At 46.6% G+C, this 25,945-nt stretch overlaps 1 protein-coding gene across 2 annotated transcripts in view; it reads left to right on the top strand.

Annotated features, from left to right (window-relative positions):
* Window positions 1-25,945, top strand: part of Sufu (suppressor of fused homolog (Drosophila)) — a 95,865-nt gene that overhangs the window by 38,572 nt on the left and 31,348 nt on the right. The window contains exons 4-8 of one of the 2 annotated variants that reach the window (XM_013017629.1): window positions 13,704-13,846; window positions 14,496-14,581; window positions 14,802-14,874; window positions 18,448-18,604; window positions 22,167-22,278. In XM_013017629.1, coding sequence (XP_012873083.1) covers window positions 13,704-13,846; window positions 14,496-14,581; window positions 14,802-14,874; window positions 18,448-18,604; window positions 22,167-22,278 — 571 coding nt within the window. The remainder of the gene's footprint in view (window positions 1-13,703; window positions 13,847-14,495; window positions 14,582-14,801; window positions 14,875-18,447; window positions 18,605-22,166; window positions 22,279-25,945) is intronic. The other variant, XM_013017631.1, reaches the window with a different exon arrangement.

Raw genomic sequence — 25,945 nt, forward strand, 5'->3', positions numbered from 1 at the left:
GTCGTGGGGCTTGAACTCTGGGCCTGGGCGCTGTCCCTCAGCTCTTCAACTCAAGGCCAGCGCTCTACCACTTGAGCTACAGCGCCACTTCCGGTTTTCTGGTGGTTTATTGGAGATAGGAGTCTCACCATCTCTCCTGCACGGGCTGGCTTTGAACCACGATCCTCAGATCTCAGCCTCCTGAGTAGCTAGGATTACAGGCGTGAGCCACCAGCGCCCGGCCAGTTTGGCATTCTTAATCCTTATAACTTGGAGCTCAGGGAAATCCTGCCCAGAGCCTGCCACAATCCTACCCCTGGCTCTCAGCCCAAGTAGGACACCCCTTTTCTTGGTTGGTGTTAGCCACCTGGCTATGTTCAAAGGAACCCCACAGGGTTCTCTTTCTAGCCCCAGAGGCGGATTAGGCTCTGCTTTCTCCTGCCTTCCTGCAGGTGGGCCAAAGCCAGCAGAAAGACTGAGTACAGAGGTAAAGACATTGCTGGGCTGCAGTTGAGCTTCTCATCTCCAGCTTCGTAGGCTTTTCTTTCGTAAGTCCCAAGTGTATATGGTTTTACTGTCTTTGCTTGAAGTAAAATTTTCGGGAAGGAGCTGCTCCATCTTACCAAGGAGAGCTGTCGAGGTCTTTCATTTCCTGGTTTGGAAAAGCTGCCTGTTGCCCCAGTCAGCTAACCAAAGCCAAATGGAGCTGCCTGCTTATATTAACATCATTTTTCTTCCTGCTAGTCTTTGTGATTTCCCTGACCATTTTCTTTCCCTCTACTTGATTTATCCTCTTTTCTGGTTGCTGTGGATCTGTAAAATATTTCCCCTTTCATCTGTTAATCAGTAATACTGCTCAACTGTAAGGTGAAACAACCCTGCTATCTCTTCAGTTTTCCAGGATTTTAGATTTTGAAAGACTGGGTTCCATGGAAGAAAAACAGGACAGTCCCCCAGGTTGGGGCTTGTGCCCTAAAATGTAAGTCATTTAGCTCACATCTCAATCTTCAATATTTTTAGAGGGCACAAGGGTTTGAAGTCAGGGCCTTGCACTCCTTTAACTTTTTCCCTTATAGCTGCACTCTACCACTTGAACCACACCTCCAGGCTGGCACTTTATTGAGGTAGAGTCTCACAGACCTTTCTGCCTGAGCTGGCATCAAACTGAGATCTTCTAGGTCTTAGCCTCCTATGTAGCTAAGATTATAAACATGAGCTGGCGTTAGGGGAGAGGGGGGAGGATAGGAAGGGATGGGAAGGGGAAACAAAGGAGGGGGCAACAATGCTTGATAAGAAATGCACTCATTACCTTGCCCATGTAATTGTAACCCCTCTCTATGGTATTTTCACAATAAAAAAATAAACATGAGCTAGTTGCATCTGGCTCGCCACCTGTTTCCGTAAATAAAATTTCATTGGAGGGGCTGGGAAGGTGGCTCAGTGGTAGAGTGCTTGCCTTGCATGTATGAGGCCTTGAGTTCAATTCCTCAGCACCACATAAACAGAAAAAGCCCAAGTGGCACTATGGCTCGAGTGGTAGAGCAGTACCCTTGAGCTGAAGAGCTGAGGGATAGCACCCAGGCTCAGAGTTCAGACCCAACTGACAACAACAACAACAAATTGCATAGGAACACAAACCATACCCATTATACATTGATTACTATGGCTTCTTGTACTACAATAGTAGAGCTGTGAGTGGTTATGAGAACTATAGGGAAAAAATTCTTGTGGGGCCAGGGTATAGCTCAATAATAGAGCCCTTGTCTAACTTGCACAAGGCCCTAGGTCCAATTCCCCAAACCCAAATCAATCCAACAAAGAATGTATGTGGCCGCTGAAGCCCTAAATATTTGATATCTGGCTATTTACTGCAAAGAAACTATTTTTTTCTTCTGAATAATGACCTCAGTGAAGAGGAAGCTACCTTTAAACCTCTCAGAGATTGCAGAGGCTAAGAATGGAGTCATTTTAGCTGGGTCTTGTGTCCAGCTAGTGCTAAAAGGCTCATCATCATGGAGAGGGAAGAAATTTCATCTGCTGAGCTGTTGCAGGATTTGGAGCGAATTTATTTGGCTTCCATGGGTCTGTATCTTACTTACAGACCTACATGTAATGTCATGAGCGTCAGTAGAGACTATTTGACACAGGCTTTGAGGTAGGATAAAGAAATAAAAATAGAAATTTGATCACACATCCTCAGACAAAAGTGTTGGCAATTTTGTCTCAAACGCTACCAATAATTATGTCTAAGAAATGGAATTAATAGGAAAAGAGATATTCTTTTTTTTTGTTTTTCAGGACAAAGGTTTGAGAACAGGGTCTCATGCTTCCTAGGCTAGTGCAGTACTGCTGAGCCAGCCTTGTTTTTCACTGGTTATTTTTAGAATAGGGTCTTACTTCCCATCCAGACATACACTTGAGCCATCCAACTACTTTAGGCTTCCTGCTGGGATCACAGGCACATGCAACTTCATCTAACTTCTCTTCTGTGAAGATGGAATCTCGTGGACTTTTCTGCTGGGGGCTGGCCTCACACCAGAATCCTTCTTGGCTTCCCACATAGTTTAGGACAATAGGTATGTACCACTGTGCCCAACTATGAATTGAAAAGGGGTCTTGTGAACTGTTCTGTCTGGGCTGGCCTCTAACTGTGATTCTCCCATTTTTAGCCATCCTAGGGATAAGATTCCACACGTGATCAGATGGGAAAATAGATTGTTTGTTTGTTATTTTTGCCAGTCCTGGGCCTTGAACTCAGGGCCAGGGCTCTGTCCCTGAGCTTCTTTTTGCTCAAAGCTGGCAGTCTACAACTTGAGCCACAGAGCTATTTCTGGCTTTTTCTGTTTATGTGGTGCTGAGGAATTGAACCCAGGGTTTCATGCATGCTAAGCAAGCACTATACTGCTAAGGTACAGTCCCAGCCCAGATTTTCATTTTCATAAGTTTATAATTCTGACACTTAAATAAATATATAATTGAAAATGAAAAGTAAACATTATTTAAATTTCATCCCCAGAGGCAGCCATTCTTTATTTGGTTATCCTCCTTCTAGCATGTCTCTATGCATAAACTAATTAGATAATTTTACTAAATATTGTCATGAAGACTTCTAGCTGAGTAAATAGAGCTCAGCAGCAATGTGTGAGATGGTGTATGGTATTCTATTATGTGGTAGTAACAAGATAGTCTTTTCTAGGTAAACGGCTTTCTCTTGATGAACTTCATCTAATCTCCAGACCCCCCAGTTTAATAGTGCTGAAAGAAACATCCCTATATGAACAGGAGACAACTTGATTTCCTTAGCTCCAGATCCATTCCTAACGTGAGATTGCTAGATCATGAAGTCTGCAGTTTGGATACCTAGCTGTCCTCCCAGAAAGGTGACTGCTCTAGGCTGGGTAGCCTCTGTTCTCTTACCTGCTAACAGCCCAAATACCCAGGAAGTTCTCTTTCACCTTGGAAATCCACTGAATGAGTCACAGGAATATTTCACTTTGGGTAACTTCAAAGCTGGCTTGATACTTTGAGGCTGCAGGCTTAGAGAAATCTCTGCTAGTGCTGCTTCCTGAGTTGACCCTCAGGCCTGGCACCCAGAGTCTTGCCTAGGCACCAAAAATGCCATTATTAAGGCATTATTGCTGCCTTTTCCTTTATTGGGTCATTCAGATCTGATTTGCTATATCCTCTTTCCTTGATTTGCGTGATGGGGGAACTTGAAGTCCCTGGGCAGATGTGTAGACAGCTGGGGATCTGGCCTTTCCCTGTTCACTCCAAATGGCATGACTGTGCTTGCTTGCCATCTCTGATCCAACAGCCTCTCTTGAGTGCCACATTCTACAAGACATATTGACAAATCAGAGTGATTATAGAGAAGGGTGGTTTTCAGCTGGCAAGACCTCTCAAAGCTGTGTGGTCTGTGAGGAAGGGCTACAGAGTGAGAAACTGGAGATGTTCCAGTTTGAAGAAAAGACTGTGTCCCATATAAGTTTTAAAATATTTGAAGTTTTGCCATATAGAAAAGGGATTTACCTTATTCTTTCCTACTAATGAGTTTTTAACTAGGAAACTTAACTATCCATTGGGATATGGAAGCATTTTCTTTTTTCTTTCTTTCTTTTTTTGGTTGGTCGTGGGGCCTGAACTCTGGGCCTGGGCGCTGTCCCTCAGCTCTTGAGCTCAAGGCTAGCGCTCTACCACTTGAGCCACAGCACCACTTCTTGCTTTTTCTACTTCTGTGGTGCTGAGGAATGGAACCCAGGGCCTCATGCATGCAAGGCAAGCACTCTACCACTGAGCCACCCTTCCAGCCCTGGAAGCATTTTCTAACAGACTTTTGGAGGCAATCAACTTGCCATCTCAAGTTGTCCTAATGAGGTCTGGCTCATCACTGACTGGAGTGGTATAGAGGGATTTAAGCATTGGATGTGGACTTGGTTAATTTGCAAGTTTGGATCATTGAACCTAGATGCCAATTAATAATGCTAGTTTTCCTTCTAACCAGTATTCTTTCAACCACTTCATCTGTGCTCCTGTGTGGCTTCCTGCAATCAACCCTACCTCCTTCCTTCCTTGGTTCTTTCTGTCCCAGCCCCTCAAGATCTAATCCAACTGGGTGATCTCCAAGCACATTCATAGCTGTTATGGCTGTGTTTCTTGATATAAACTAAGGAAGGATCTTGGGGGCTTAGTCTGAGCTGTAGGGATCCAGATTCTGGAATCCTTGCAGGGATTGTTTGCTTTGCCCCAGTGCATGGACTGTGTGTTCCTGTCCTTATGGATCCTTCTTTTTTGGCTGTTATTACTTTTCATGTCAGAAGTGGCCCTACTTTTCAGTGGTCAGATCTTTCAAATGAAAAACAAATGCTTACTTTGTACTCACAATACACAATAAACAAGGCATGTTTTTTTGTTGTTGTTTTGGTTTGTTTTTTTTGGTGCCATTCCAGGGACTTGAACTCGGCCTGAGCTCTGTCCCTGAGCTTCTTTTTGCTTAAAATTAGTGTTCTACCACTTGAGCCACAGAGCCACTTCTGGCTTTTTCTGAGTAGTTTATTGGAGACAAGTCTCATAGACTTTCCTGCCCAGGCTGGCTTCCAACTGTAATTCTCAGATCTCAGCCTCTTAAGTAGGTAGGATTATAAGTATGAGCTACCAGCACCAGGCACAAGGCAGTTTTTACATACAGTGGCTCACACCTGTAATCCTCACTACTCAGGAGGCTGAGATCTGAGGATCGTGGTTCAAAGCCAGCCCGGGCAGGTAAGTCCATGAGACTCTTATCTCCAATAAACCACTAGAAAACTGGAAGTGGTACTGTGGCTCAATCGGTAGAGTGCTCACCTTGAGCTGAAGAGTGCAGGGACAGTGCCCAAGCCCAGAGTTCAAGCCCCACGACCAACCAAAGAAAAAAAAATGGGGGGGGGGAGAGGGGGTGTCTAAAAATAACCCTGTAAGGCAGGTAGTATAATCATCACTTTTTTCTTTTTTTTTTTGTCAGTCATGGGGCTTGAACTCTGGGCCTGGGCCCTGTCCCTCAGCTCTTCAGCTCAAGGCAAGTGCTCTACCACTTGAGCCACAGAACCACTTCCGGTTTTCTGAGTGGTTTATTGGAGATAAGAGTCTCATGGCCTTTCCTGCCTAGGCTGGCTTTGAACTGGGATCCTCAGATCTCAGCCTACTGAGTAGCTAAGATTACAGGCATGAGCCGCCATCACCCAGCACATTATGTTTTTGTACCTAGAAAAACAGATGCTGAAAAGTGACCTGTTTAAAGTTGCACAGCAAAGGAAATTGCACCAGAGTACCAAGCAAGTATGCAGAGACTCGTAAAAATCTATATTTTCCCTGGAAGATCAGTTTTTGCATTAGATATGAGAATACAACATTTAGGGTTACTGTTTGCCTCTATGATGTGGGAGGAGAAAAGTAATCTGTATTAACAAGTGATTCTTTTACCTAGCACTATCGGTGGCCATGACAGTCATAATTCTTTTTTCTTTATTTCTGGGCACTGTCCCTGAGCTTTTTTGCTCAAAGCTAGTGCTTAACCACTTTGAGCCAGAGCGCCACTTTTAATTTTTGGAAGTTAGGGATAAGAATCTTTTGGACTTTGGGGCTGGGGGTTTAGCCCAGCGGAAGGTTTAGCCAAGCAGGCGCGCGCAAGGCCGTGGGTTCGGTTCTCAGCCCTGGTTTAAAAAAAAAAAAAAGAATCTTTTGGACTTTGCTGCCTGGACTGGCTCTGAATCACGATCCTCGGATCTCAGCCTCCTGAATAGTATTACAGGCATGAGCCACTAACACCAGACTTGACAGCCATAATTCTAATTGGTGTTTTATTATTTTATGTTTTGAGGGGTTGCTGAATAGATAACTAAAAAATAATCTGGTTTAGGGGCTGGGAAGGTGGCTTAATGGTAGAGTGCTTGCCTTGCATGCATGAAGCCCTAGGTTCAGTTCCTCAGCACCACATAAGCAAAAAAGAGCTGGAAGTAGCACTGTGGCTCCAGTGGTAGAGTACTAGCCTTGAGCTCAAGAGCTGAGGGACAGCGCCCAGGCCCAGAGTTCAGGCCCCACAACTGACCAAAAAAAAATTATCTGGCTTAAAAGTAGGTATTTCGGGCTGGGAAGGTGGCTCAGTGGTAGAGGGCTTGCCTTGCATGCTCGAGGCCCTGGGTTCGATTCCTCAGCACCACATAAGCAAAAAGAAAAAAAGCCGGAAGTAGCACTGTGGCTCAAGTGGTAGAACGCTAGCCTTGAGCTGAGGGACAGTGCCCAGGCCCAGAGTTCAGGCCCCACGACCGGACCCAAAAAAAAAAAAAAAGTAGGTATTTCCAGCCAGGCATAGTGGTTCACAATGGTAATTCCAGTACTTGGGAGGCAGAGGCAGGCGGATCACAAGTTCCAGGCCAGGCCAGCTTGAGCTATACACAATGAGACCCTGTCTTTATATATATATATATATATATATATATATATATATATATGTATGTATTTCAAGAAAATGTCCCATGAAAGTGAGAGGAAAGATGTCCACCTCACTGATAAGAGAGATGCAAGTTAAGTTACCCCTTTGATACAACATCTCTCTGATTAGATGGATGGAGGCAAGTCAGGCTAGGGAAACAGGCACTGTCCTACATTCACGATATGATCCCAAATGCCACTTATCCTGCTGGAGCAGAATTTTCTTATAAGTACTCCATCCTGTGCATATGTAGAGATAAAAGGTAGGGCTGCTAGGTTCTGAAGCTTCAAATCTCTGGGACTCTCTTTCCTCTCCCTGCAGGAGGTCACATGTTAAGGAGGAGTTACTGAGGGCACATTTTGGTTTTGCTCGTATGTGGTATGCATACAGCATTGTGCTCATCGACTATTCAAAGTTCCTAGTGTGCGCACTGCCTCAGAACTCAGCTTCAAGGCTGTTAGCTTCAGCTTTAGGAGAGGGTGTGGGGGCACAAGTAAGGAGGTCCAGGCATGTGAACTCAATCTTATTTGGATCCTTGGAAGGAGAGTTGCTGTTACCTCAAAAACATGAATGCTGATCTTCCCCAGGAAGAAGATCTGCTGGCCTTCCTTTGATAGATGGTGATGTCAAGTGTCTGTCTGCCTAGAGGAGGCTCTGGGTCTCTTAGGATGCTGGACAGCAAGGACATTCCCTTAATCAATTCAAGGCTTTGGTCACTTCCTTAAAATGACGGTAGCATTGCATGAGTGTGTTAAGGCTTTCTCTACACACTTGTGCACAGGATCAGGAGCTTGACTGCATGGTTGCTCCATGGTAATTATCTATTGCAGTGACATGAGGCTGTCCTGTACCCCTGGGCCGCCAAAACCTCTGTAGGTTTTTCATTTCTAGCACTAGACTAGCCATACATATTCCACCTCCTTGCACCCAGGTTGGCTTAGAGCTAGAAGCAAGTCCCTGAGCTTTTGAAATTGGGATTGGCTACTGAAAAGACACAGTGGGAGTAATCAAGTGGCCCAGTTAGGAGCAGCTAGGCTAGTGGGGGTGTTGGGGGGAAGACAACAAGACTGACTTTGAACTTTCCGTACTCCACTGTCTCAGCCAGGGATGATGCATTCAGTAAAATGTCCAGGTGGTCTCCCCCTCCCTGCCAGGCCTGTGTAGACCTGCATGTCTGCCTCTGCATGTATTGCAACTTGTGGGAAGGGTTTTCTTCCAGTTTCACAGGGAGCTTCTCTGGACTCTGCTCCTCTGAGCAGCGCCCAGTGCCATAGCAGCAGCCTGGGTCTTCGCAGGAAGGAGCTGTGGGGTTGCTAATTGCTAGATTCTCCCCTGTGTTTGCTTTGTCCAGAGATGGGCCCCAGCTCAACTAGTCTTTCCCTACTCAGCAGCCACAGAGTATCTCTGGCAGCATATCCAGTACATGTGGCATTTGGGGGAAGAACTGGAAAGTTCTCCTAAGGAGCCAGCTCTGAAGCCTTTTTGGGGGGGGGGTGGGAGGGTGGTATTTGGGTTTGAACTCAGGGCCTCAAACTTGGTAGGCAGGCACTTTATCACTTGAGCCATGCCCCAGCCCCTCCCCTTCTCTCTCTAGTTACTTTTGGATGGAGTCCCAGCTGGGGCTAGCCTCTGACCATGATTCTCCTGTGTAGCTGGGACTACAGGCATGTACCACTACTCTTGACCCCAGCTCTGTGTCTTTATAGAGGCCACTTGGGCCCTTGGCTGTCAGAGTAATTTGTGAACACCAAGAAGGCAAGACTGGGGTGTAGCTCAGTGGTAGAGGGCTTGGCTAGTATGTCTGATATCCTAGATTTGATTCCCCAGTACTGCAAAAGCAAACAAAAAAGACAAGAGGGTTGGATGCTATTTCTTGAGAAACTATTATGGCTGAGCTATTGTTCAGAAGCTGCCAGGCCCACTTTGGGTTTCCTCCCATTTTCCTCCTATCTCAGAAATACCTGCAGACTAACATGTAGCAGGATTCAGCTACCTCCTTGCCTTGTCCCTAAAAATCATGTAATCATCCAAGTGCTGAAAAGAGCACCTGGAAGAAACCCCAAAAGGGAACATCAGCTCTCTCCCCACATACCAAGTACCTTAGTTCTGACTCCCACAGGGAGTGTGGCGTTCCTTTCCCGGCCTTTGTGCAGAACATCACTGTCCCTGAGTACTGCTACGCAGAATGCAGGCAGAGTTGGGACAAATTAAAAACTCTTTGAAAATGCATTTGCATTTAAGTGTTTCAAAGTCAGTGCTAATTATTTTGTAAACAATACTTGTGGGGGTTTTTGTTTGTGTTTGTTTGTTTTGTTTTTGTTTTTGCCAGTCCTGAGGCTTAAACTGAGGGCCTGAGTGCTATCCCTGAACTTTTGTTGCTCAAGGCTAGCGCTCTACTGCTTGAGCCACAGTGCCACTTCTGGATTGTTGGTTTGTTTTTTTTTTCCTGAATAGTTTATTAGAGTCTCAGACTTAACTGCCTAAACTGGCTTCAAACCCCAATCCTCAGATCTCAGCCTTTTGAATAGCTAGGATTACAGGCATGAGCCATCAGTGCCTGCTAAATAGTTTCTGAATGGAGGTTGTTAGTAGGATGTAACGTGAAGTCATGAAACCTTGCTCTCAAATAGGCAAAGGGTTGGACTATAACTAGCAGTTTTTTGGACCTTTTTTTTTTGCTACTCTGAAGTGGCATTTCCCCTCACACATGCCTGTCTCCCTTAATTAAGGGACTTTTCTCCAGTCCCCAGCCCTCACCTGGATGCCTTTCTCTTAGATACCAGTTAGCTGTGGGACTCAGACGTCCCCTCTGCCTAGGGGGCAGGCATTTTCACTCTCTCAGGGAGTCAGAGAGAAGGAGCCAGCTCCTCCAACCTCTGGCTGGACAGCTGGAGTTCTAACCAAGGCATATTAGCATTTGAAAACCCCTCTGAGGGGGCTAGAGCTCCCTGGGGCTGGCTCTGCAGCCAGAGCTGAGACCCTTGGTGGCTCCCTACAGAATGGGCCTAGCATCTGGGGCATAAAGACCAGAATGAGCCCATTGTGGCTTTGTCCCAAGTGTGAAAACTGTGACCAAGGCTCTTTTCATTGTTAAGAAAGACATTTCTTGGCCACTGCAAACCCTGTTCCTCACTGGAAGGTTCTGTTAGTGGGGTGCTCTAAACATTTCTGTGGAAAATTATGCTTTCCGCCCCTCCCCTCCCCCCTTAGTTCAATAATACCATGTACTAAATCTTGACCACATGTTTTCAGAGTGGAATGTGTTGGTCCCACAGCAGCAACTTGGCCTGAGTCCCTTTTCTTGCCTTAGGGTCTCCTCCCATCTGCCTAATTTAAGCCCCTTCCCAAGTTAAGCCTGTACAAAGTGCCATTGATCATTTTTACTCAAACAGTTTGGGTTTGCACATATTTCTCTTTAAATCACTGTCAACTCTGGTTAATAAAAGGTCATCTTTCCTTCTTTTCAGCTAAACCCCTGCTTGGTTTGTGGTAGTTTTCTACAGATCAGACACCAGAGAGGTGTGAGAAGCCCCTAAGGAACTGGCCATCTGTTTCTTAAACCAGGCACAATGGTGCCACCTACAGGGAATTTGGTGTTACTACAGACTCAGTGGCTCTTTTCTGGTGGGGATACTGATATTTGGCAATAGACAGACACACTGAATAGTTGCTGATTTTAAAGCAGGAGATAAACATTCAGATATTGCAAATTGGACAAGTTGTCCAGGATTGTACTAGTAAGGAATAGAGGCAAATAGGAACTGAGTCTTTTCAACTCCAAAGTTCAGCACTGTGTAAGTCTGCCTTTAAAGCTAACAGATTTTTAGCTGGTAACTTGACAAGGTCCTCACTAACATGAACAGTGCTTTCTCTCCTTACTCCCCTAGTTCTTTCAGTCCTGTGGTTTTGTCTCAGTGTGATGTGAATTGAATCTTTGAACAGCTTTGTGTGTCTTGTTCATTACTTTTTTTTTTTTTTTTTGGTCTGTCCTGGGGCTTGAACTCAGGACCTGCGCACTGTCCCTGAGCTTTGTCACTCAAGGCTAGCACTCTACCACTTTGAACTAAAGCTTCACTTCTTGTTTTCTGGTGGTTAACTGGTGATAAGAGTCTTGCAGACTTTCCTGCCCAGGCTAGCTTCAAACTGCAGTCCCCAGATTTCAGCCTCCTGAGTAGCTAGTAGCCACTGGCGCCCAGCTTTAAAATTTTAATAATAGTAGGAAGGTAATGGTATTGACTAGAACATAGTAACATTTTCTTTTCCTGTATTGGTTTGAAGCTCTCAATCTTTAAGTAATGCTAAGCAGCACTGCTTTCCCATTTATTTTCCTTATTTAGAATAATGATTTGAAGTTGCCTTTTAAAGTAAGTTTATTGGGCTAGGAATGTAGCTTGGTAGTAGAGCATTTGCCTAGAATGCATGAGGTTCTGCAGTCTGAACCCAGCACTGCCCCCCCCCAAAGATAAGTTTGTTTAGGTAAAAAATGCGAGCCAATTTAAGGAGAAAATACAAGTAAGTAATGGTATTAGTGGTGCACAGATATGGCAAGAACCTTAGTGGATCTTTGAAGGTTGGGAAATATTGGACTGTGCCCATTTTCACTGACAAGCAAAATGAACTTGATCATTCTCACGAACCCTTCCCTCGTCTGTGGAAAAGATAATGTTGGTAGGTGATTGTTCAGTTTACATAGACCTATAAAATAGCTAGTATTATGATCAAGTTTTTGCCAGGCCAGCTGCTGACCTTCGGAGGTGGTAGCAAGAAATCCAAGGGCTTGGCTTGGTTTGCCCTACTTTGCCTCTTCTTCAAGATTCCTTCCTTCTGTCTAGTACATCCTTCTTTTTCTTTTTTGTCAGTCGTGGGGCTGGGCGCTGTCCCTCAGCTCTTCTGCTCAAGGTGAGCGCTCTACCACTTGAGCCACATGAGCTGGTAAATGCAACATACTTTGAGTATCCAAGATTAAGAGTCAGGGCAAGAGAACACCTAATATTGCATGGAGTTTTTCTCTTTTGGTTGTCCTGCCTTCAGAAAAAAAATAAGAGTAATGGGCCTTGGTGAAGCACAGTTGTGAGGTTCTGAGGGAGAGGTGAAGCAGAAAGAGTAGGCATAGGGAGAGAAGTGGGAGTGACATCCCCCTCTTCCTGGGAACTCTGCAGGGTGGAGACAGCTAGTGGAGGTAATACTCCTTCCTCTTCCTGAAGACCCACAGAAACCAAATAAGCCCTAATAAAAGCAAAGCCTCTGAGACAGAAAACCCTCCAGCGACCCTACCAGATGCCAGAACAGCTGAGACTCACCCAAAAGGGCTATGAAAGAGGGACTCCACAAGCCTATTTTTTTTCTTTTTTTGGGGGGGGGCAGGGGTCAGTTGTGGGGCTTGAACTCTGGGCCTAGGCGCTGTCCCTCAGCTCTTCAGCTGAAGGCTAGTGCTCCATCATTTGAGCCACAGTGCCACTTCCAGTTTTCTGGTGGTTTAATGGAGATAAGAGTTTCATGGAGGGGCTGGGAAGGTGGCTCAGTGGTAGAGCGCTTGCCTTGCATGCTCGAGGCCCTGGGTTCAATTCCTCAGCACCACATAAGCAAAAAGAAAAAAGCCAGAAGTGGCACTGTGGCTCAAGTGGTAAAGCGCTAGCCTTGAGCTGAAGAGCTGAGGGACAGTGTTCAGGCCCAGAGTTCAGGCCCCACGACTGGACCCCAAAAAAAAAAAAAAAGAGTTTCATGGACTTTCCTGCCTGGGCTGGCTTTGAACCATAATCCTCAGATCTCAGCTTCCTGAGTAGCTAGGATTATAGGAGTGAGCCACTGGTGTCCAGCTAGGCTACTGGTTTCTAGACCTCCTTCTTACTGTCTTATGCCACCTCCTTCTCTTCCTCTTCCTCCTTCTCCCTCTTCTCTTCCTTTTCCTCTTCCTCACCCAAGAAGCAAAGTGGACAAGACCCCCAGAGTGGGGTCCTGGTTGGGAACTTGTATCAAACCACTAGTAGCTAAGAGACTTGCCTCAATTTCCCCTGGCATCTTACTCTTACTTTTAACTTTGTCTCCTGCTCATCCTGCCTCATTCTTTATTTGATGGGGAGAAGAAAGGGATCCAGGACCCCTAGATGGTATCAGTTCTGGGGTGGCTGACCTCATGGACCAGCTGCCTCTCCTGCCTGTACACTCTGTGTGCCATGAGAGGCGCTGTCTAGTCCTCCATTTTTTCAAAGCCTCCAGTGTTCTTCAGAAATCTCTAAGTCTGCCTGCTCATGGGAAACTGGTTATAGATCTCCAGGGACTGCCAAAGTTGGTTGCATGTTCCCTGTCCAAGCTGTTTCAACAGCACAGAAATCCTAGTCTGTGTGTCCAAGGAGAAGGGTTCACATGGCCTTCCAGCCTTCCTGCACACTGCTGGCCAGGTAGCCCCAGAGAAAAGCCCTTTATTCTTTGCTGGCAGATGCCATCATGGCTACCACTTTGCCCCCCAGTGGGGATGCTGAGAAGGACAACAGATTCTGAAAGCCTTTGGCTTCAGGGTCAAGTGAGTGTCCACACTGGCAGGCTGTCCTTGTACTGAAAGCCAACAGAATGGGCAAACAGGAACCCACTTGGTAGTTTGAAAATATCAACAACTCCTTGCTTCTTTCAGCAGCAAGTGCTTCTTCCTTCTCATAAGGGATGCCCCCAGAAGCTGGGGAGCCTCCCAACCTGGGCTTCTGCGGTCCCAGGATAGATTCCAGTCCTTGTTCCAAATGCTGAGGATTCTCCTATGTCTCCACAGAGAACACCTTCTGCAGCGGAGACCATGTGTCTTGGCACAGCCCTTTGGATAACAGTGAGTCAAGAATTCAGCACATGCTGCTGACAGAGGACCCACAGATGCAGCCTGTGCAGACACCCTTTGGGGTAGTTACCTTCCTCCAGGTAAGACACCATGGGACTATTGGATGTTGGAGCCTTCCCTGTGGGAAAGATCCAGAAAGACAAAGAGTTGTGGGGGGAGGGGTTAGGGAACAAGAGGTTCCCATTGGTCATCTCTTCCCTCTGAGGGTCTGTGAGGTAATCAACTGGTTTGATTTTCACAATATGACCTGCTGAGATGGCAGAAGTGAAGGGCTTCCACGCAGGAAGCAAGCTCCAAACTGGCCTCTTGCTTCCCAGAAGGAGTGTGGTCTCCCCAGCATCCACCAAAGTCTTTGTATAACCTTTCCTGGAGATGTGCATAAAGGCTTTGAGACTGTTAGAATACCTCTCTGACCCACCCCTGCTTCCAAAGACACAGTCTGTGGATCCAAACTGAGTTGTTTTCTCCTCTGCAGCTGAAAGCTAGACTATATGCCACCAGACTTTGACCTGTTACAGCAAGGGCAAGAGTCAGTCTCAGTGCCCGTCTCTGGACCCAGGCATCTTCTAGGCCATCAGCTACTCCTTCCTAACCTGTCCATCTCATTTTGAAGCACATCAGGCCAGATCCTGTCTGTGGGCCCTCTCTGAGATGACCCCCTGAGAGAGAGCCTGGCTGACTGCTAAGAGGGATGGGCATTAACACATTGCCTCTTGTCCTGGGACTCAGATTGTTGGTGTCTGCACTGAGGAGCTACACTCAGCCCAGCAGTGGAATGGGCAGGGCATCCTGGAGCTGCTGCGGACAGTGCCTGTGTGAGTAATGTTCCTGGGGGAAGCGGGACAGGAGGGCTGGCTGCCTAGTGATGGGAGTCCTCCTGTCAACCCGCATGTGTGAGGTCCTCTGTGCCTTGCTGCCGTAGGTACTCTCTATGGTTCCTATGAACTTTCATTCCCCTGCATTTTGGGAATGCTAGTGGCCAGGCTAATGGCCTTAGATTCTAGTTACCATCGTGTCCCCTTTCCTTGTCCACAGCGCTGGTGGCCCCTGGCTGATAACTGACATGCGGAGGGGAGAGACCATATTTGAGATCGATCCACACCTGCAAGTATGTCTTGAGTGAGGAAAACCTTGCTAGCACACTGTGCCTAGGCCTCTTCCAAATAACACTGGCTTTCATCCTGGGAAAATGGAGGAGCTTTATATGTGAGTGAGTAGAAATATGGCATGATTTGGAACTTATCCCCTGAATTCTGAAGCCCAAATAAAGGAGAAGAGATATCAGCCCAGGAAAGCATGTCTCAGGCACATATATTTTTGAATTACAAAGAAGATTTTACTGTATGTAAACTGTGTACCAGCTCAAACAAGTTAGATCCCAGAAACAAAAGAAAATAATTGTAGTGGATATTGCTTCTCTGTCCAGGATTTATTCTCCCATTTCTCCTATGTAAAAAAACAAAGATAGCCAGGTGCTTATAATCCTAGCTACTCAGGAGGCTGAGATCTGAGGATTGCAGTTTGAAGCCAGACTGGGCAGGAAAGTCTGTGAGACTCTTTTTTTTTTTCTTTTTGGTTGGTCGTGGGGCTTGAACTCTGGGCCTGGGCGCTGTCCCTCCGCTCTTCAGCTCAAGGAGAGCACTCTACCACTTGAGCTACAGCGCCACTTCTGGTTTTCTGGTGGTTTATTGGAGATAGGAGTCTCACGGTCTCTCCTGCCCGGGCTGGCTTTGAACCTCGATTCTCAGATCTCAGCCTCCTGAGTAGCTAGGATTACAGGCGTGAGCCACCAGCGCCCGGCTTTGTGAGACTCTTATCTCCAATAAACTACTCAAAAAAAAAGCCAGAAGTGGTGCTGTGGCTCAAGTGGTAAAGAACTGGCTTTGAGCCAGAGAAGTTCAGGGACAGCACCCAGGCCCCAGAGTTGAAGCCCCAGGACTGGCAAAAAAAAAGATTTCGTTTGGGGTAGTTATAATCCTAGCTCTTCAGGAGGCAAATATCAGTAGGATCACAGTTTGAAGCCAGTCCAAGAAAAAAGTTCCTGAGACTCCATCATCTTAACTAGTATGCCTGTCATCCCAGCAGTGTGGGATTGAGGTCCAAGCTAACCCAAACAAAAACAACACCCTATTGGAAAACGGCAGAAGCAGAAAGGTCTGAGGTGCACGACTGAAGAAGTAGAGCACTTTGCCCACAAGCTCAAGGCCCCGAGTTCAAGCCCTACTACCACCTAAAGGAGAAAGAAAACAGAACAGAGGTTTAATTTTCAGTGCCACTCCACCCACAGGGAATAATGACTCTGAGGCCCAGCTACAGGATGAGTATTGATTGGCCTAAAGATCCTGTTATTCTTCCCAACACATTTTCCACTTCTGCCTGGGAGGATTGGTACTCCTTGAAGTGTGGAGAGGTCTTTAGACCATAGGCCTGCTGCTGCCCTTACTATAGCCTGCCTGGAGAATATCTATCACCTTTGGTTTTGGCTTCCTTGGGCATATAGTTAAAGTCTGAAAGCCATAGATGCCTGGGAATGTGGTTCAAGTGGTAGTGTGTGTGCTTGGCAAGCCTAAGGCCCTGAGTTCAAATCCCAGTACCAAAAGCATAACATGAAATAATCGGAGAGTTGCAAGAGCATCAATGCCTTTTCCTGCTGGCTGCTCAGAAGTGGAAGCACAGCAGGCAGCTGCTCACTTGTCTGCCTTCTGCCTACCTTGCATTGGTGACAAGGTAAGCAGAGCCTTTCTTGCTTTTGTAAAGTGCTGGCAGGACACAGACAGCTGCCAGAAGGTTTGTGGCATGTGGACATGTAGCTCACAGACCCTGTTTTTTTTGTGTGGCAGTCTTGTGAGCTCTTGAGCATAAGTTTTCTTCATTTACAGATGATGCTCCTCTGTTTTCCTGGTGCCTTTAACAAATTGTTCAAATTGTTGCAAGGATCCTTTGGTATCTCTACTTTAAGCTTGGTTTCCATATAGCCTCTGCTAATGGAAGAACCAGGAACCATGAAGGCTCTGTTTCCCTAAGCCCTTGTTGTGCCATCACACTTGAGATCTAGCATGGGGCACTGTGGCCTGTTTGGTCTCTGTCATAAGTGCCAATTACTCAGAAAGAACCTGACCCCTTGAACTAATAGGGTAAACAAACCATCATCTACCTACTGAGAACTTCTCAAGTCTGCAGACTCCTTGGGATCAGCCAGCAGGACCTACAGTACCGAGTGGAGTGCTGCAAGGCACCCATGGGAAAAAGCACAGCTTTCTTTCCTATGGCCCTGTGTACCAAAGGAGAACGAACCCTCAAGTGTTTGCTTGTGCCTTGTTGGGGCCTACTTGCCATAGATTGAGAGCTTGTTCAGTTCCTTTGATCTAAGGTCTGCTACTAATGAGTTAGTTATGTGCCTTAAACAAGTCCCTTCACTTTTCTGGGTCTTAACTCTTGTAAAGTAGTGGACTAGTGAACTAATGAAGCCAAACAGTGACTGTTTTTAGCTATTCACCTAGGTGAAGGCCTCATGAGCAGTCAGTGGAAGGGGAGACACTCAGGGTCTCCCCTGAGCAAACTAGGGCCACCTGTTCCTCACTCCCTGCCTAGAGCACCTATTGCTGCTGTCCTGCCTTACTGCCAGCCTCGCCCTGCCAGAATCTCCAGCTTCACCCATGCTTATGGTAGCACCAGAAGTGATTGATGTGATAGAAGCCACCTGTGACCAGTCCTCAGCCTTGAGGAAAATACCTTATCTGGGAGCCCCAGACAGACTTCTTGGCTGACCAGCAGCCAGTTTGGTGCCTGAGGTGCTCTAGGGAGAGGAACTGGCAGACAGAAATGTAGTCTCTGTTGAGGTACTTAGTCATAAGTAATTGATTTGGCTCACATGGCTGTTTATGGGCAAGGTTGCTGTAACCTTCTAAATGACCTTTGATCCAAAGCCCAGAATCACAGAACTATGTTTTACCAGAAAATTCAGGGATGCTTTGGGTACAATTCTTCCTTGAGGCTGTTTGGAGAGCATTTGGACTTAATGGTGCCAAAGTCTGCCCAAAAGCAGGGCCTTCAAGGGAGCCTGCAGATGGTCATTGCCCTCCAGACCCCCATTCCAGCCTAAGAAATAGTAAAGAACCCCATCTTGAACTCTTGCCAAACAAGTTAGCTGGCAGCTAGTGGACCAGCAACCCTGTTGCTCTGAGAAACTGCCCCCTCTAGCTGCCAGATCAAGGGACTGCAGCTGTGGATTCTCTTGCTTAAGACAGGCTTGCTTCTACCCTATTTGCTACAGCAGTGAGTGGGGAGGTGGTGTGTATGGGTGTATTGTCGAAAGATCAGGAAGAAGAGAAAGGACTCTTCCTTTTCTCAGGGAAGTCCTGTTTTGCTATTTCAGCTCTGGGCCAACGGGTAAAGCAGAGTCCAGGCTCCAAAGAAGCCATTGTGCTGGAAGGTTGATGATAGAGATGTTTACCTGGCATTTTCATTCCTCTTGGCTTCCCAGAGGAGTCCAGTGGCAGGCAGAGCCTTTCATACATTAATCAGAACAGAACAAGGTTAGAGACCCTGCTCTTGTAGCAGCTGTCCACACTCGCCCCTACAAGGGTCCAGTACATTCTATAAGGGTCATTGCTGGGACTGGGGTGACCTTCTTGGGCCACTAGTTCTCTGAAGAAACTCTGGCTCTTTGATTCTTTTCAAGCAGGAGAGAGTTGACAAAGGCATCGAAACAGACGGCTCCAACCTGAGTGGTGTCAGTGCCAAGTGTGCCTGGGATGACTTGAGCCGGCCTCCTGAGGACGATGAGGACAGCCGGAGTATCTGCATCGGCACTCAGCCCCGGCGGCTTTCTGGCAAAGGTAGAAGCCTTTGCCCTGCTTTTCCCTTGTCCTTTCAGGCTAGTTTTCAGGATCTTTAGGATAGTTCCATTCGATGGGTTATTTCCTGGTCTGACTAAGTGAAGTTTCCCAGTATGGGAGAATTAAGGGAGCTCTCATAGCCCATTTCTAGCTGTTTTCTGTGTGTATTACAAATGAATCACCAGGAGGAACCATTGTGTTTTCTTTTCTTTCTTTCTTACTTTCTTTTTTTGGGGGTTGTGGGGGCTGAACTCTTGACCTGGGTGCTGTCCCTCAGCTCTTCAGCTCAAGACTAGCTCCCTACCACTTGAGCCACAGCACCACTTCCAGCTTTTTTCTACTTATGTGGTGCTGAGGAATTGAGCCCAGGGCCTCATGCATGTGAGGCAAGTACTTTACCACTGAGCCAGCTTCCCAGCCTCTACATCGTGTTTTCACTTTGCACCTTGCCGTCAGAGCATAGAGGTGAGTGGAAGCCATAGAACAGTTTCAGGAAAAGTCCACAGTCCACCGAAGCACAAGAGAACAAGTGTTGGCCTATGGAATTGTCATAGGGCCCAGCTTTGGCCTGAAGATTGTGCCAGACCAGAGGATCCTTAGGTCCTCCCAGGCCTTCAATGAGAGAGGCCTGAGTGAAAGGCCAGCTTACAAACAGCCTTATACCACTGTCCTGCAGGTGCAGTTTAAGAGACTGTGATAGGTCACTGTGCGTACTGCCTTCTGATAAAGTCTTAGGGAAGGAGGATGTGGAAGCTCCCCATGCTAGTCTTGGCTACTGAAACAGTTGTAATTTTTAGCAAAAAGTGTCCCTACGTAACACCAGAGGAAAGGCAACCATTGTATATGCTAGCATTTGCAGTATTCTGTCTACTTCCTTTCTCAATTTCTCTATCTTTTCTTGTTTACTAAAGAATAAGATGCCTACCTGGATGCCAGTGGCTTACGCCTGTAATCCTAGCTACTCAGGAGGCTGAGATCTGAGGATCACAGTTCAAAGCCAGCCCAGGTGGAATATCTGTAACACTCTTATCTCCAATTAACCACCAGAAAACTGGAAGTGGAGCTGTGGCTCAAGTGGCAGAGTGCTCAGCCTTGAGCTGAAGAGCTCAGGGATAGTGCCCAGACCCAGAGTTCAAGCCCCATGACCAACAAAAAGAAAAAAAGAATAAGATGCCTACAGATGCCTGAAGAAAAGGGAAAAGGCTATGTACATGAAATTTGTGTGCAGGTCTGTGTGTATGTATAGATTTGTGTGCATATGTACACATGCATTCACATGCTGGGGGTGGAACCCAGGGCCTTGTACATGCTAAGCATGCATTCTACCACGGAGCTCCATCCCTTATATAGATATAAGGGATGGAGCTTATATATATAAGAACCACTTATATAAGAACCCTCAAAAGATTTTTCTTTTTCTAGGGCAAATATTTGACCCCTTCCTTTCTTTCCTGCTTGTTCTTATAATGTGTCAAGCCTATAAGAGATTCAGAGAGTATATAGTCGTTAGAATCATTCAGTTGTTTGTGACAAAAGCGGTAATTTTGGCTGGGCCCAAGGACTCACACTGTGATCCTGGTTTCTCGCCTGTAATCCCAGCTACTCCAGTGAAAAAGAGAGTCATAGTTACAGGCTAATCAACTCAACAATAAACCAAGAGTGATAGTATATAACTTTGATCTCCTGGAAAGCCACAGATAGAATTGAGTCTGAGGCCAGTCCAGGAAAAAAATGGAAACTTTTTTTTTGTGCGGTACTAGTTTTGAAGTCAAGGCTTCATACTTGGTACACTACTAAAACCCAAGCCCTTTCCTGAAAACTACTTCTAGTAAAAAATTGCACTTCTAGCTGGAAACTACCTGAAAAACAACTGAAGTAAAAAAGAGCTAGAAGCAGGATTCAAGTAGTTTTTAGGAAAGGGCTTGGATTTTAATAGTGTACCAAGTGTGAGGCCTTAAGTTCAAACCCGGTAAAACACACACACACACACACACACACACACACACACACACATAATTTAAGGAAAGATCCATAATTTCAATAATTGTGTATGTATCCTGAGGCTTGAATTCAGGGCCTGGATGCTGTCTCTAAACTTCTTTACTCAAGGTTAGCACTCTACCACTTGAGCTACAGCTCCATTTCTGGCTTTTTTTGGGTGCGTATTTGGAGATAATAGTCTCACAGACTTTCCTGCCCACACTGACTTCGAACTGTGATCCTTAGATCTTTGCCTCCTGAGTAGTAGGATTACAGGCAAGCATCACTGGCACCTATTTTTTTAAATTATTATTATAAAGGTAATTCATGCCACTGTAACAAGTCAATTAAAAAAAGTTACTAATCATCTCCTCATCTAAACCCACCCTTTGAATAATTAATGTTTATTTTCTTTATATAGTGTACAGAAATGAATTTTAGATCAAAATCTTTTTTTTTTTTTTTGGTTGGTCATGGGGCTTGAACTCTGGGCCTAGGTGCTGTCCCTGAGCTCTTCAGCTTGAGGCTAGCACTCTACCACTTGAGCCACAGCACTATTTCTGGTTTTCTGGTGGTTATTTGGAGATAAGAGTCTCAAGGACTTTCTTGCTGGGGCTGGCTTTTGAACCGCAATCCTCAGATCTTAGCCTCCTGAGTAGCTAGGATTATAGGCATGAGCCACAGGGCGCCTGGTGATCAAAATCTCTTATAGGGGACAAGACTAGTAAGCTTCACTCCAAAGACCAGCAAAGCATTGTGCAGAGAGATAATCCCTTTCTCACCTCACAGCCCTTGCCAGTTCCATGGAGGCAGAGTTCCCAGCAGTAGGCAAAAATGGGAAGATATGTCCTGCTGACTGGGGCTCAAGAGGGAGTGACAGGCATTAGTTGACCACCCAGAACCCAGTAACAAATGTAAAAAGCTCCTGCTTAAGCTGGGTGCCTGTGGCTCACACCTGTAATCCTAGCTATTCAGGAGGCTGAGATCTGAGGATCGAGGTTCAAAGCCAGCCCCAGCAAGAAAGTCCTTGAGACTCTTATCTCCAATAAGCCACTAGAAAACTGGAAGTGGCTCAAGTGGTAGAGCACTAGCCTTAAGCTGAAGGGCTCAGGGACAGCACGCAGGTCCAGAGTTCAAGCACCACAACCAACCAAAAAAAGAAAGCACGCTCCTGCTTGTCCATGGTAGGACACTGCAGCTCTTATTAGCATCCATTTCGGTGGGCAAAATTCCTGAGAGTCTGAAGCAGCTGCAAAGGCCGTCTCTGCCAGTCACTGTGTGGGGCCATGTTAAGGTAAACCTCAGGTCTAAGACAAAAGAACAGTGGGAGCATCCTTCTGAAGTCCAGAGGCTGCCCTTTATCTTCTCAAAGATTGGTGCCCCGCAGACCCAAAACTTCCTTGAGAGCACTGTGTCTCATCTACCCTGTCTCCTCAGTCTATACTTACTCACTGCTTACGTCTGGTGTACAAAGCAGACTTAAAATGAACCAGCACACTTCTGCTGAGCCAAGTTCCAAAGACAGGCTAGAGGATGCTGGGAGCTCAACAGGTTATCAGGCAACTTGGTGATATCATTGCAGACACAGAACAGATCCGGGAGACGCTGAGGAGAGGACTGGAGATCAATAGCAAACCCATCCTTCCGCCAATCAACCCTCAGCGGCAGAACGGCCTCACCCATGACCGAGCTCCGTAAGTTCCCCTATGTTCCAGGACTGGGTTTCTCCCATTAAGCACATAAGAAAGAATAATATGGGCTGGGAAAGTGGCTCAGCGGTAGAGTGCTTGCCTCGCATGCATGAGGCCCTGGGTTTGATTCCTCAGGACCACATAAACAGAAAAGGCTGGAAGTGGTACAATGCTCAAGTAGTAGAGCACTAGCCTTGAACTGAAGAGCTCAGGGACAGCACCTAGGCCTAGAATTCAAGCCCTACGACCAGCCAAAAAGCAAGCAAGCAAGAAAGAACAAATAATACCTATAATTCTTTTTTTGTTTTGTTTTGTTTTATTTTTTGGTGGGTCGTGAGGTTTGAATTCTGGGCTTGGGGTGCTGTCCCTGCACTCTTCAGCTCAAGGTGAGCGCTCTACCGCTTGAGCCACAGCGCCACTTCTGGTTTTCGAGTGGTTTATTGGAAGGCAAGTGCCCTACCACTGAGCCACCTTCCCAGCCCATCCAGTGGTTTATTGGAGATAAGAGTCTCATGGACTTTCTTGCCCAGGCTGGCTTTTTTTTTTTTTACTTTTCCGGGCTGGCTTTGAACCGTGATTCTCAGATGTCTGCCTCTTGAGTAGCTAGGATTACAGGCGTGAGCCACCAGCACCTGGCAATACCTATAATTCTTGTTAGATGGGCCTAGAATCTCTGGGCAGAAGGGCAGTTGTGGTTTGGGGCACACAGACCTTTGGGTTATAGCTTAGACCCTGAAAAAGTACCCAGTAGACTTGGACTATAAACAGCAGTAAATATTTACATGGGCTATATGAACAGACAGGAGGCCAGGTTGAGGCAGAATCTGACTGGAGGCCTCCCAGCCTTGTGGGAGCCTATTGTGCTGAGCATGGTTCCTTCCTTATCTTGGCCTCAGCCAGAGTTGCCCTTCCTTCCTTCCTGGAGCCTGGTCTCCGGCTGATAGCTACAACACTGAGGACCTCCCTGTCTGGCCAGCCCCCTACTGGACGCCTGCTGCTGAGGCCCTTCTTCCTGCCAGCCTTTCCTGGGGCCCAGAGAAGGGAAGTCCATTGCAGGCATTTGCTGCCTGACTAAGGGGCCCTATAGCCCTATGGAGAGACTGACCTAGAGGTCAGATTCACTTCCTGCCATCTTCTCTTCCTTTAATAGGAGACAAGTGATGAGCAGGGCTAGAACTGGGCACCCCTTCTGCCCTAAGTGTCAGGGCAGCTGGTAGGGGATGCCTAGGATCTGGCAGCTCAGAGTAGGAACCTTGCCTGCCAGGGAGGAAATTGCTGGGCCTTGGGTGAATAATTCTGCAAGACTAATCCTGCAAGACCAAGGTGATCCACCCACCTTCTAAGAAGTCTTTATTGCACATTTGGTATGGGGCAAGCTCAGACCCAGAGGGCCATCTGGGATGCATAGGCCCTTCCTTTTGGGGGAGTATGAATGAAACAATGAACTATTAATGGCACAGATCTGGCTGTAGATAGTTTGTTGGAAATGACCACTGCTTTGAAATCTACCTCCAGTTGCTGATCTGTGGTCCCCAGAAATAGCAGTGATTCATGCAGTGTCTACAAAAATGATAGACAGTATTATCCTGGAGTATTTAGGCAGAATATTTTGAGGACTGAGAAATCTGAGATATACCCTAAAATGAAAACAATCATGGCTTCTAATGAAATGAAGCAGCTGAAAGAAGGGGAGGCCTGGCTGGTTAAAGTTGAGGCTGCAGATTGTGGTACAAAGAGAGTCACTTGGGGTTCAGAGATGGCCGGTATGGTTTACCTGCCACTCAGAAGCCAGGAGAGGGCTAGGAAGGTGGCTCAGTGGTAGAGCGCTTGCCTTGCATGCCTGAGGCCCTGGGTTTGATTCCTCAGCACCACATAAGAAAAAAGCCGGAAGTTGCGCTGTGGCTCAAATGGTAGAGCACTAGCCTTGAGCTGAAGAGCTGAGGGACAGCGCCCAGGCCCAGATTTCAGGCCCCACGACTGGACCCCCCCCCCAAAAAAAAAGCCAGGAGAATTAAGCTCTTTGGCAAGAGTGTGGAAAGACCTCCTCTGCAAAGTAACCTTTAGCTGCAGTTAATAGGTTTTTCTAGACAGCAGCCAGAAGTAGCTGGCTTGAGGCACCAGGATCTTCTAGTAGTATCAGATAGCCAAGCTGGTCACAGGGCATCTAGAGGCTCTCTGTCTACATTCTGGATTCTGTCTGAGGGCCAGTCTCCTTCCTGGGCCCTAAAGTTGGCTTCTTGCTCTGACCCTCCTTGGTACTGGTGAGGGCTAGAGGTACTACTAGTACTACTAGTAGGATTAACGCCCTAAGCAAATTACCTACAATATCACTGTCCTGATGGCCCTCATGCCTATGGAACACCATAGGCATGCTCTGCAGAGGGCAGGGGATCTTACAGAAAGTTCATTCCCTGTCTTAAGCATACTTTCAGCTGCTATGTCCCCATACACTTCAAGAGTTCCAATAGATACCTCCTGACTTGTAGTGGAGCAGCAGGTGTGGACACAGGAACAGAAGCTTAGCACCCCTTGGCCTCAGTTGGCTGAGATATAGTGATGGGTGGGGATAGATTGGAGATGCCAACTCCTTGGGATCATTTCCCTTCCCTGTAGTGCAAGTGCCAGTCAGGTTCCCAAAGTGCCAGTCTGCCATCTGGAGGGAGAAAATGTCTCTTTTGGGGTTTTCAGTGATGGTTACCAACTTGTTAACTGGTTGAGCAATGGATTCTCCTTTGCCAAGACCATTCTCCCATGCATCCTCATCTCTCAGGCTGTAGCTCCCTGTTGTCTCAGGATCGATGATGACCAGTTCAGCTCAGATTAGCAAGCACAGTTGTAATATCTGGGCTGCCCACTCTGGGACCTGACCCATTTCAGATACATCATAAGGATTGTGATGGAGAAAGCCACTCAAAATGTGCTGGCACTGGTGTTTGCTCCTCTCCCTGTGGGAAGCAGCCAGCACAGCATGGGCCTTATTTTGTCTGCGTGTCCAATTTCCCCTTAGTCAGAATTTCTGGCCTGGGGATCTCTGAAGCATGGAGCTTTGAGGTCTATATATTGTCTAAGTAGGCTACCAAGATAGATTGGAGGTTCTGTGGCTGATCAGACCTGGGTATCAGCTGGGTTCTTGCCTACTTAATTAGAAGTTTGCTTATTTTATTTTATTTTATTTCTTGTGCTGGTTCTAGGGCTTGAACTCTGGGCCTAGGTACTATATCTGACCTTCTTTTGCTCAAGGCTAGTGCTCTACCACTTGAACCACAGCTCTACTTCCTATTTTTCTGGTAGTTTAGCAGGAGGAGAGGAGGGAAGGGATGGTAGGAGAAAAACAAAGGAGGGGTTAACAGTGCTGAATAGGAAGTGTACTAATTACCTTATTCATATAACTGTAACCCCTTTGTACAGTATCTTTACAATTTAAAAAAAATATATATATATATATATATAAATAAAGTCTCACAGACTTTCCTGCCCTGGCTGGCTTCAAACCACCATTCTCAGACCTCAGCATCTTAAGTTGTTAGTATTACAGGCATGAGCCACTAGCACCCAGCTAGATTTGCTCTTTTTTTTTTTTTTTTGTCGGTCGTGGGGCTTGAACTCTGGGCCTGGGTGCTGTCCCTCAGCTCTTCAGCTCAAGGCGAGCGCTCTACCACTTGAGCTACAG

The sequence above is a fragment of the Dipodomys ordii genome, unplaced genomic scaffold (genome assembly GCF_000151885.1).
Source record: "Dipodomys ordii isolate 6190 unplaced genomic scaffold, Dord_2.0 Scaffold36, whole genome shotgun sequence".
In the NCBI taxonomy this organism is placed as follows: domain Eukaryota; kingdom Metazoa; phylum Chordata; class Mammalia; order Rodentia; family Heteromyidae; genus Dipodomys; species Dipodomys ordii.